Genomic DNA, 12,780 nt, shown 5'->3' with positions numbered 1-12,780 from the left:
AAAGAGTACTGTGCGGTGCCATTTCATGCATGTTGCTGAATAAATTTAATTGTTTAAAGAAGGAAATAAAGACCAGAAACTGCCTGGGGCACCTGGCTGGCTCAATTGGTGGAGGATGTGTCTTGATCTCAGGGTTGTGAGTTCGAGCCCCATGTTGGGTGTAGAGATTACTTAAAAATAAAATCTTAAAAAAAAAAGACTGGAATTTATGACCTTACAGTTTTATAAATAGATGGGCAAATGTTGTTGAACATAGCATACTAAAAAGAAGAAATAACAATTATTTTTATCAGCCATATTCATTTGAGGAGGGGATTATTCATTCAACAGGATTATATTTGAGCCTGATGTTAGGACTTTTTAAGCTCACCTTTGCCTTATTTGTGGGACCTGGACCAAGGCCCTTCTTCACTCTTCTCATTATAGATCTAAATCTCTATGCGGTATCGAACAGGAATTCCTGCAGGGGAATGTTTAGATGCAAAGACTCTGGAGTCCGACTAAGTTCCGAACCCTCTTCTGTGCTTATTGGCTGAATGATCTTGGACAGTTTATTTCAATGCAAGTCTTAGTTTCTTGTGTGAAAGTTGGAGAGGATGGCAAATACTTCATAAAGTTGTTTTGAGGCTTTAAATATATAATCTGAGTTAAGGTTTTAGCACAATGCTTGACATACAGAGAGTGCTTTAATAAATGGAAGCTACCTGTACTATTAGCTGTAAAAATAAATAAATGGACTAAATGATCTGTAGCATGTCCTCCAGCCTAAACTCCATATTTTTATAGCCTCTCCGACTTTGGCATCTCTTTTCAAGTTCACTAGGCCCCACCAGTAGCTTCCGTAGAGTGGGGGGAGGAGAGCATTAAGATGGCCAGTGTGGCAGCACAACCATGAAGATGTGGGAATGCTGGTAAGGGGGGAAGGAGCAGGGTTCAGTACTCCCACAGACACCCCAAGACTGCTAGATACTGAGCACAAGCATTTGCCCCCCAAGTGATACAGGATGAATGTGCTTGTTTTCAGGAGCTTGGCCAATCCATCTAGCTTGTTTTTTTTTACCTTTTATGAATAGAACACAGAAACATCAGACTGCTTGTGCCTTGTGAATGGAATAATATGCATGAATGAGTTTTGTAAACAGCACAGTTCAGGTGTTGCTGTTTTTGCTGCTCTTGCTATAACTGTGATAAATACCTTGTTCAAAAACCCAATGGGTATAAGCACTCTGTCTTATTTCTTTAGGCTGGCACTTGTTTGCCTTAAATTGACCATTAGTCTTGAGGAATGCCTATCATATCTATGGTTTTTTGAGAGAAAGAGGAATCTTTCCTGAAGGCAGTATAAACTAGAGATTAATGGTACAAGTTCTCCGGATTCAGTTCCTGGGTCTGCCATTTTCCGGTTGTATGGCCTTGGGCAGGTTGCTAAACCGCTCTAAGCTTCAGTTCCCCCGTCTTTAAAATGGGGATAATGATTATACGTACCCAAAACGGATGCTGTAAGGAGTAAATGAAGTGATGAATGTAAGACCTTGGCACGGTGCCTGGAATGAAGGAAACATCCCATAAGGGTTAGCTATTGTCATTATTAAGATAATGAGAGAAATTCTATAGGAATCATAAATAACTCCAGCTTTGATGAAATGACAGATACACAAAGGCTGCATCTGAAGGATGAGGAATGGGGGACAAAGTGGCAAAGAAGAGAACAAACAAAGGGGAAAACAGCTAGAATGAGTGGATGTGTCCCTGGCCAGTTCTCGTAACTTCAGGTCTGTGGACACTGCTCTGATAGCACCTGCCCTTGGATTTAAAATTTAATTCCAAATTAGTCCAAGCATCGTACTAATGCTTCAATTTGAAATTTTGTGACCAGGGTTTTTCCATTACTGATCTAGAAACAAAGAACTGTAGTAGTCAGGACCCTCTTTTGGAATACGGATACTCCATGCAGTAGATGTGAGATAGGCCGTCATTCTAGAGCTGAAATCTGTACAGTGCCAGGAAGCCTCCTGGGATTTATCAGACCTACCTCTGTCCATTCACCTGCAGAGGTGGCATCCCATAAGTGATGGATGGGTTTTTGAAATAGTCAAATTTCAAATATGGGAATCAATGAAATTGTTAAGGTCAATATTGTCCATACCATGGGCTGGCAGACATTTTCTCTGTGGGCCAGATAGGAATATTTTAGGCTTTGTGAAACCATATAATTTCTTTCACACCTACTCAGCTCTACTGTTATAGGACAAGAGTGGCCATGCCACGGAAGAGCGGTAAATCAATGGCCATGGCTGTGTTCCAATAAACCTTGATTTACAAAAGCAAGTGGCCAGCCGGAATTGGCCCATGTGACCTAGTTTGCTAATAACCTCTAGTCTATACAAGGGTTTTGAGGCAATGACTCAAGTTGTCAGAAGCACCTGGATGAAAGCTCATATAAATTAAACATGATGTCAGAGAATGTTGTTGATTAGAGATTAGCTGACCTAACATAAAGGTCTTCAGAATAAAAATGAAAAGAGGAAGTAAAATGCTTGAATATAAATGGAGAGCCTAGCTTTTGTAGAAGAAAATAGAAATAACACACACACACACACACACACACACAGAAGAATTACAACATAAAATGTATTCAGTAATTCACATTAGAGAAAGACTGAGCGGGGCTCAGGAACATTGTTTCCAGTCTCGTTTTTTTCTATTCCAGTCTTCAGAATGTGAGTACTCACTCAGTGAACACACATCTCTGTTTGCTGGGAACAGTCTTAGTGTGCCTGTTGCCTCTGTAATAATCAGTAGTGACCCCTTTTGGAGAAGTGTCCTCATTTGCAATATAAATTATATGGCCACAACTCTAAGAACCAAAAGGGTTTTGAAATTGTAGCACAGACAAGTGTGCTTATTTAAAGTTAAAATTTGGACAATAACATGTCTTTAAAGGCAGAACGTAGTGCTGGATAGGGTGAGGGCTTCAAGTCATACAGAGTCAGATTCAAAGCTTCATTTACCACTTTCTGCTGATCTTACAGAATGTGCTGAAGCTCCCTGAATCTTAACCCTTCATGTATAATAATAATAAGAGTTGTAATCTCACTCAATGTATTAACATGTAGTAAATATACAAAAATATTCAGTTATTTCATTCTTATTATATATTTAAATGGGTAGATTGATTAGGTGGGACATAGAGTCATCTTTCCTATACAGAAGATAGGCTTTAAGAATAGTGACTTCCTTTTCTCTGAAGACATTCAGTCAGAGATTTAACAGGCACTTAATACTGATGTTATAAATAAGCCTTGCTACTCAAAGTCTGGTCCATGAACCGAGTGTCAGGATCACCTGGGAGCTTGTCAGAAATGCACACTCTCAGGCTCCAACCTAGACCTAATGAATCAGAATCTACATTTTAAACGCCAGGTGGTATGTTTAGCTTTGCCATAAAGGATTCAAAAATCAGTGGATAATTATAGTAGATGACTTTTAAAGCCCTTCTGAACTCTGAGACCACTCCATATTATTCGAGTCCACAGGTTTTAAGTGGATAAAATAATGGCATGGGGAGGATCTGTGGTCTCAATAACTAGTATATCCCAATCCACTGAGCAGGTTAAAAATGGCCATGTCCACCGAATTCCAAAGAACATTAAACATTTCATTCCATTTATTAAAGTACAATCTCAGACAAATACAAATGTGGACCTTAATTGAAAATACCCAACATTTAGACTGTTTTTTAATCTAAAGCATTGTATCTCCTTGGACATAGCCCCTTGATCATTCCTTGAGTCCGTTTTGTTTTGAGCCACTTCTCTGCTTTCTGCAAAATGCGTGTCTGATTATTCTCCATGCAGGTGCTCTAGGTAGAGTTCAGTATTCCATTAATACTGAACAGCTCACATACAGAGAGTTCAACCTTAGCTATCTCCCCAAGGCCTGAAGAGGTTAAACAAATGTAAACAGAACTAGAAGAGCTGGAGAAACACTTAGCTGAAACTTTAAAGGAATTTTTCTCTCCCTGGGACTTCCTGGTGATGGTTGTAAAAGCAGCACAACTGCTTTAGTTCTTTGTAAACTTTTATCCTCCCTCCTTGATGCAAGCTTTCTGATATCCCTGGCTGTTTGAGTTACACACCACGTGGACACACAGGATGGACTATGCTGGTCCATTGGGTCATGTCAGTTGCTTCGTAGATCCCTTTTCTATTTCCATTATTCTGTGACTGCCTGAGTAGCCCATTATTTTTTTCCATTAGAATCTCAGACGCAGAAATAAAAAAGAATATATTGCTTCAAAAGAATTAAGAATTAAAGGGAAAAAACTAATTTTTAAAGGGAAAGAAAGACAACAGGAAATGTGACAAAAGTATCAAGTTTGTAATGTGTCTAACCTAAGAGAATTTTATGTTAATAGTGATGACTTATTATGCCAATGTCTATTGGGCATCAGCTGTGTGCCAAGCACTGTGTTTGTTCCATGATGATGATGATGGTGATGATGATAGTAATAGTAGCTGACATTTGCTGATGACTTATGAGCACTCAAATGAGATAGGCATGGGTCCTGCCATCATGGAACTTACAAGCTAACAGCAAAAGCAGACATTGCACCAATAATTCCAAGTTTTGTCAATACTATGGCAGAGTATAATGGAAGAGTGTGTCAGGTGGCCTAATCTAGTCTAAGGGTCAGTGAAGGCTTCTCTGGGGAAGCAATATATACAAAGGAAAGGTATGGTTGAGGAAAAAGAGTATTCCAGGCAGAGTGAAGACTGTGGGCAAGAGCTCTGATCAAGCAAAAAGTTTATGTTGGAAGAACGGAGAGAACGACTAAAGCTTTGAGGACAAGGAAGAGAATGGGGAGATGGGGCTGGAGAGGAAAAAGCAGAGCAAGGTCATGCTGAATCTTGGCGTTCCCATGAGGAAGCCATGTTATTCCAAGGCCAGTGGGGAGCCACTGATAGGTGTTAAGCAAGTGAGTGAATGATCAGCTTTGGGCTCCAAGAAGATAACTCTGATTGCACTGGAAGGGAAGAGAGGAAGTATGCAGAGGGCAGAAATGGTGCTGGCTTGGACTAAAGAGGTTGGCGGTGTTTGTAAAACATCTTCAAGGTAGAGTGGGGTCCCTGTCAGGCTAATAAAATACTCCTCCCATTGGAGCCTGGTTATTTGTGTTGTTTGTTTGTTTGTTGGTTTGTTTTTAAGATTTTATTTATCTGTTATTTGAGAGAGAGAGTGCATGAGAGGAGAGAGGTCAGCAGGAGAAGCAGACTCTGTGTCAAGCAGGGAGCCCGATGTGGACCTCGATCCCGGAACTCCAGGATCATGATCTGAGCCTAAGGCAGTTGCTTAACCCACTGAGCCACCCAGGTGCCCATATCTGTGTTAGTTTTGAAGAAACTTTCCCTTTTCAGAACCTCAAAACTCTTCCTTTATATGGGATCCCATGAGCAAAAGGCAACTGAAAGACATGGAAAAGAAGAAAAACAAAGGGCTAGTTCTCCACTAGAATATGAGCCTGAATCTGCTGGTTCACTGACTCTATCCTACGACATAGGGAGAAATGAAGTACTAATGCACTCATCAGGGAAAAGAGGGTCAGGGTTTGCCTAGAAATAGTTTGTAGCTTGTAAAAGTATTGTACAGAATAATGTGAGAAAATGGACTTTTTTTTCCCAAGATTTATTTATTTGAGAGAGAGAACACAGACAGGGGGAGGGAGAGGCAGAGAGGACCCTCAAGCAAGCTCCCCTCTGAGCCTGATGAGAGGCTCAATCCTAGGACCCTGAGATCATAACCTGAGCTGAAATCAAGAGCCAGCCACTCAACCAACTGAGCCAGCCAGGTGCCCTAAGAAAATGGACTTCTAAAGAGAATTCCTTTCATACATAAGACAAAAGTCTTTTAATTACTGGCCTAAGATCCCTTTAAAAGGAGGGTTCATGGGGCGCCTGGGTGGCTCAGTGGGTTAGGGCCTCTGCCTTCGGCTCGGGTGATGATCCCAGGGTCCTGGGGTCAAGCCCCACATCGGGCTCTCTGCTCAGTGGGGAGCCTGCTTCCCTTCCTCTCTCTGCCTGCCTCTCTGCCTACCTGTGATCTCCGTCTGTCAAATGGATGAATAAAATCTTAAAAAAAAAAAAAGGGAGGGTTCATTTAGAAAGCTGGAGCTCTAATTGTTAGCCCCTTTTGTGTTAAGTGGGATGACAAAGCTCTCACTTCCCTCTGGGTTCAAAGAATAGTTATTGTCAAGCATTTTAATTGAACAACTACATGATAAAAGGCATTGGAATACAGTGGCTCATCACACATTGCTTCCAGTCCAGTGAAGAAGCTGAAAGTCTAGACATTAAGGTATTACACAATTAAATTTAAGAATTGCAGGGGTACCTGGGTGGCTCAGTCAGTTAAGTGCATCTGACTCTTGATTTCGGCTCAGGTCATGATCCAGGGTCATGAGACTGAGCCCTGCATTGGGCTTCATGCTAGACATAGAACCTGCTTGAGATTCTCTCTCTCCCGCTCTCCGTCTGACCCTCCCTCCCAAATCATGCAGGTGCTCTCCCTCTCTCTCTTAGAAAAATGCAGCTGAGATAGCTTCTGGCAAAGAAAATACGTGTACTGTGAGGGCTCATGGAAGGAGGGTGCCACACAGACAGCAAGTTAGGGAGGTGCTGAATGAACTGAGAGAAGTCAGATGGGTAGAGAGAGAGTAAGACAAGTGGTATAGTGAGTTAATTTGGCAAACACATATAGCACACCTGCCAAGTGTCCTATAGGTCTCTGTGATACACAAATAAATAAAACTCAGTCTCCTTGTTGTGGAAAAGAACATGGGCTGAGTCTTGCTAATTGCCGACTGTGAGAATTTGATTGTCACTTTAACTACCCAAACTTCAGCATCTTAATCTGTAGAACACAAAAATATCTACCTTGCAGGATTACTATAAGAATTAAAAATATTTAAGGCCCTTAGCTCACCACCAGACACAAAAGTAGCAAGTTTTGTAATGATCACAAGGAGAGTGAGTATGACATAGTATCAAACAATGTTCACAGTGTTGGAAAACACTCTTTTCCATCAGACTGCCTGGGTTCAAATCCAAGGCCACCATTTACTAGCTCTCTGACTTTGGGCAAATGACAAATTTTCTGATCTTCAGTTTCTTCATCTATAAAAGGAAGATAATAGAAATACCTCCTAAGTTTCTTGGGAGGGTCGAAAGAAGTAATGCTTAAGTGTGAAATATGGTTAAATAAATAGCTAGACTATATATTATGTACATGCAAGGTGCTGTACCACCACAGACAGATAAGCAGTAAGTTGTTTTGGTTTTTGTTCTAGATAGGAGGGTGAAGTGAGATAAGACCAAGTCTTGATCTTGGCCTTAAAAATGAGTAGGTGATGGGCAGACAGAATGCTGTTAGATTTGCCTTACTTAAGCCACACTTAAGCCACAATTCACTAACATGAGAATGCAAGTGGGCCGAAGGCTAAAAGAGAATATTTTAAAAGACGAGTGAGTTTATTCTAATAGGCATCTTCTCTCCAGTTGCTGCCATAAGCTGCAAGGCGGACTGATGTAGTTGACAATAACATGAGCTTTGGAATCAGGCATACCTGGGTCTAATTCAGTTCCTACTACTTCTGTGTCATCTTATGCCAGTTACTTTACCTCCCTGAGCTTCAGTCCACTAATCTTTAAAAAGGAAGTAATAACAGTGCCTTCTTCATGAAGTTGTTCAAGGAATAAACAAGGTAATGCACGTAAAGAACAAAATACCATGTCTGGCACATAATAAAGATTTGGTAAATGTTAGCTATTGTTATTATTGTTGATGCCTCATTGACATTTTGCTGGCACAGAACATTAGAATTTGTTCAATGTATGGAACAATTGCATTAAACACAAGAGTATCACCTAATCACCTACTAACAGTGGGATCTCCAAAATAGATAAGAAACAAGCAGATGGTGAGTTTCTATATGGCGGTGATTACAGGAATTTACCTTTGTGGCCCCAGGAACTTTGAAAGTGGTGCAAAGTAGGCCTTCAGTAAATATTGAATAAGTTAGTGAGGGATTTGCTCTGCTGATCATAAAATAAACTTTTTCTACTTATAAACATGAGGCATGTTTCTGTAAATCTGTAAATAAATAAGTATACTTGTCATTTCACCACCAGTGGGACAATCACTGTTAATATCTTGATACATTTTCTTCCAAGGTATTTGTGTGTGTGTGTGTGTGAGAGAGAGAGAGAGCGTGCGAGTGAGAAATATCTGTGTTGGAAGTCGTAACATTTAAAGTAACTATATAGATAATGTAATTTGATCATAACATACAAAAAAGCTTTTTTCTCCATTTGTCATATGAGCATTTTGCCTTGTTTCATTAAATATGCTTCAAAACACGATTTAGACATTGTATAATATTCTATAAGGTTGTGCCATGAAATTTATTAATTATTGTTAATTTATTGCCATATTGTTATATTTTTAGCATGTGACAAAGCTAATTCATCTTAAATATAAGTTACCATATGCAGCAAGTTCTTCACCTTTCAGGGTTATAAACAACTTGAAAACCTAATTATTAAAAAATGAAACTGTACTATTTTTCTCATAGAAGAAAATTACAAACATAGATAAAATGCTGCCTACAATTTCAGGAGCTTTATAAACTTCACAAAGCCCATCCATGGATTCCTGTTCCAGGACTTTAGGTCAGAAGCAATGACATCAAATATGTTAACATGAAGCAGAACAAAAAAGTGCAAGAAATCTAATGTGACAATTGTGGAGAAGTATTCTCTCTGGCATACTCCCGACTATAGGGTATTCAACTCTCTTTATAACATGGCCCAATCCCAGTTCATTCTTATATTGGAAATAATCTTAAATCTAGATGCTACGTTAACACTTCTGTACAGCTTTCACGACAGTAATTTTGCATGTGCTGTATATTTATTGTTCATGGTGACAGAAAGCCTCTCAGAGCTCCTATGCTACTTCTCACTGCAAGGTCCCGCACCCTGCAGAACTGTATTAGTGGGTCTACCCCAGATACCCTTCTCCTCTGTGTCTCCTAACTGCCCTATTACATCCCATTCCATTTGAGCAAATGTATAGCATGACTCAGCACTGGAAAATACAGTTAGATGTATCTAAAGAAAAGAGATCATTTCGTAATTATATCAAAAGTAAATTTAACAAATTTAAAATGTAGTACAAAATGGAGAGTCCAAAAAAAGGATATATTCACTACTTTGGGTCAGGTATAGTTCAGTCTCAGGACACAGAGTTTTAACTTGTTCTTTGTGTAGTTCTCACCAAGGAGAAGCACAACCTTTAATTTATTATCTTTACACTTTCTCCAATATGCAATTTATGATAATGAGGCTGGTTCTGCATGCCAATTTATACAGTGTCTAAAGAAGTCTGATAAGTTCTCAGCGTAAAGCAGAAACCTGTTTTATGTTTTCTGTTTGTTGTTTCCATACATTTGCTTCTGAAGATGAAACAATTACTTATGTGAAAACTGGGGTATGAAAGGGCATGTCCATGTCTGCACATTTCTGTGTAGGTGTTTATCACATGTGTGTTTGAAAAATTCTAAATCACTATTCAATTCCAAAGAGTGATGGAAGAGGAAATTTTTGAAAACAATCCTAAGAATAATTGATATTAAAGACATTTCTTTCTCCCTCATAGCTGCATCATCCCTCTCAAGGCTTCCGCTTTGGAACTGTCCGGGAAAGCAGTGCTGAAGATTATGTGAGGCAAAGCTTCCCGGAGATGCATGAGTATATGAGAAGGTACAATGTACCAGCCACCCCTGACGGAGTGGAGTATCTGAAGTGAGTGTCAACCTCGAGTCCAAAAAGTTCTCACTGAAAGAGAAGTCTTAGCTACTGAAATATATGTAGTATCTGTTAGTTTTTTTAAATGACAGCTAAATATACCCACTGGGTGTTCAGTAATACCTGACACTGTGTGAGATGGAGAAAGCATTATGGAATAGTGTGCATTTAATTATGTGGCCTGGATTACCAGTTACCTGCATCATCCCCAGTTGGCAGTAGCTTTGCTCGAAGTGCCAGTGGGGTCATTAGTGTAGCAGATGGTGGGGGAAGTAAATGTGGGCCTGACATCACTTCAGAAAACAACAGTGCTGAAATGATCAAACACTCAGGGAATGTGGCCAGAGGATAAAGTGTCCCAATGCAGCCCTTGCCTTCACAGTGAAGCTCTAAGCCCATGGACCGTCTCCTCTTGCCACAAGGAAATGGAATTTATCTTGGAGATTTCCTGTAGAAAGGAAATAAGATAAAAGGCAATGATTCCCATGCCTGCATCCTTCTCATCAGAATTTATGAGAAGCAATCAAGAGCAATCACATTGCCATGGCAGAGTATCAGAGCCTGTAATTCAGCGAAGCTGAATGTGAAGGAGTGTGGTGCAGTTACAGATCTGCTCCTCTGGTCTGCCTGGGAGAAGGGAATGAATGGCTCCTGATAAGTTCCACGGTGTCTCCCTTGTGCCTGATAGTCTCAGGACAGTGACATACATTCAAGCCTCCACTCCCCAAAATCATGCAGCCCCAGGAAACAGGTTTACCTATGGTCAACCACAATAATCTTCCCAGTGGACAGAAGACTTGCCACCTCAAATTCTCTTTTAGGGAAGAAGGAAAACAAACGAATAATTGCATGAGACATAAGAGCTAATGTGTTTCTGAAGAGCTCGGTGATAGGACCCTAAAACTCCTTATGGACTTTTATAGAGTCTAGAGAGGAAGGCTTGTGCTTTCAGATTTGCCAAGTTACGTAGGATAAAATGCTACTTCCGCGCTATGAAATGGCACTTTTGGTTTTGCAAGAACATTAAAATGTTAGACTCCCTCTCTAACACAGTTTAGTGCTCCTTTGCTTTCCGGCTCCTCTTCTGTCTGCTCTCCAGCAGGCAAATTCATGACTAAGAGAGAGAAGATGTCAGGGTGATGGCAGTGGCTCCCCACTAGATGGTAACCGCTGACAAACTGGGCTCTTCTGGCCGTGTGAAAAGAGTGAGATGTGCCAGTCCTGTGGCAGTCCCCAGTTCCACTCAGGGTACTCATTTATTCTGGAGGCTGCACCTGAGAAGGCCCTGAGTTGTCCCCACTCTAGCCTGGAGAAATGAAATCGTTAGAGAAGCAGGCACCAGTGAAGAAGCTGAGACCTTAAAGAAGCAACTTGTCCACAGTAATATAGTCAGCAAGTGGCAGAGTCAGGACTAGAACCAGGTCCCTAGAATCCAGTCGCTGCTACAGGCCACTCTAGGAACCGTAAGAGAAAAGTAGGTCCTTGATGTTCAAAGAATAGTCCATGTTCCAGCAGCATCCATGATCCTGTTAGCCTTGGGAGTTTGTGAAAAATGCTGACTGCCAGCCCCACCCCCACCCCCCCACTGTCACCCCCCCACTCTCACCCCCCACCGAAACTGCATATTAACAAGCTCCCCAGGTGATTTGCTGGTGGAGGTGACATTGGAATATAGGCAGATACATAAGTCACTTACAGTGCTCTTAGCCACCACTCCGAAGAAACCTCAGTCCTCATACTAACCCCCTGACATCCCAGAGCCCTGGCCTGCAGAACACACCTCCAGAGTCCCTTATGAGTATATGTTATTGTGGTATATGTATTATTTTGTGGCATATGTATAATTAAATGAATTCTCAAAAAGGCAGAGCATGATTCTGTAATGGGAGAAACAGCTGGGGGCCCTGCCAAGTGTAAGGATGATTCAGCCAGTCATTTTACCTGGATCACACCCAACCATTTGCTCACCAGTGACTCAGGACCCCAGGGGAGTCTGTGAGCTAATTGCTTCTTGCCTTCCTGTGCAATAGAGACCTGTCATAACTAACTTCACTTTGCAGTCCAGAATCAGGAGTGATTATTTAAGGATACCACTGAGACCGGACCTCAGTAATTACTGCTTAGAAAAACTGAACCCCAATTTTTTTTCTATTGCTATTGCTACCTCAGATATTTGCGGAGTACTGGTAAATGGTGACTAGTTGCTATGTAGCTCCCAAGGTACATTTTGTTATTGTGACAGTAAAACTTTTATTGGAGAAACATCTTTCAGCTTGGTTTTTATTTTATTGCCAAGATTCCATTAAGGTTCCTCATCATCAGCTCCTAGGAGACAGTTCACATCCTCAACCCTTTCTGAAGCTTCCCACAGCTATGGAACTGGGAGATGTTTTTTATTTTGGTTAGAGTTAAACACAGGTCTCATTATGACTTCAATCCAATACTCCTGGAAAAGGGAATACATTTTCAATAGGCTGGAAGAGTAGAAAGAGGAAGCAATGGTCAATTGCATCAAGAAAAGGGAAGTTGACCTATTTACTCTGTGTCCATGTATGGCCCAGACAAAGCCATCCATGCAAATATGTATTCCTTCCCACTGATGAATCTTAGAGGTGTCTAAGGGTGTCTTTCTTTTTCAGATTTTCGATGGGCCCTAGCCTTGTTCTGTTCTGAGTTTAATGCCACTCCACTCTATTGAATTCCAGTAGACTCATTTTTGGCTCTGAGAGGGGAATGACTGAGTCTAGATGGAATAGAGAAGAGTTTTTCTCTTTGCCAAGATGTTTGGACAGCCCTGAGGGCCTTTCTTAAATGGCTGTTTGTCCTACCCCCTTCCAAAAAGGATTTGAGGTGGCTGAAAACAATAATCATTGCATACACTCTAAACAGTTCCTTTTAAGATTCCCCCTTCCTTGCC

The 12,780-nt window shown here is 40.8% G+C and overlaps 1 protein-coding gene across 4 annotated transcripts in view; it reads left to right on the top strand.

The window, feature by feature from the left end:
- Positions 1-12,780, top strand: part of GRIN3A (glutamate ionotropic receptor NMDA type subunit 3A) — a 154,993-nt gene that overhangs the window by 94,746 nt on the left and 47,467 nt on the right. For all 4 annotated transcript variants that reach the window (XM_047700176.1, XM_047700177.1, XM_047700174.1 and 1 more), the window contains exon 4: positions 9,715-9,860. In XM_047700176.1, the coding sequence (XP_047556132.1) occupies positions 9,715-9,860 (146 nt within the window). The remainder of the gene's footprint in view (positions 1-9,714; positions 9,861-12,780) is intronic.

Source organism: Lutra lutra, chromosome 13, assembly GCF_902655055.1.
Source record: "Lutra lutra chromosome 13, mLutLut1.2, whole genome shotgun sequence".
NCBI lineage: Eukaryota > Metazoa > Chordata > Mammalia > Carnivora > Mustelidae > Lutra > Lutra lutra.
The sequence above is the reverse complement of the archived record's forward strand: the minus strand, read 5'-3'. Positions and strand labels throughout refer to the sequence as shown.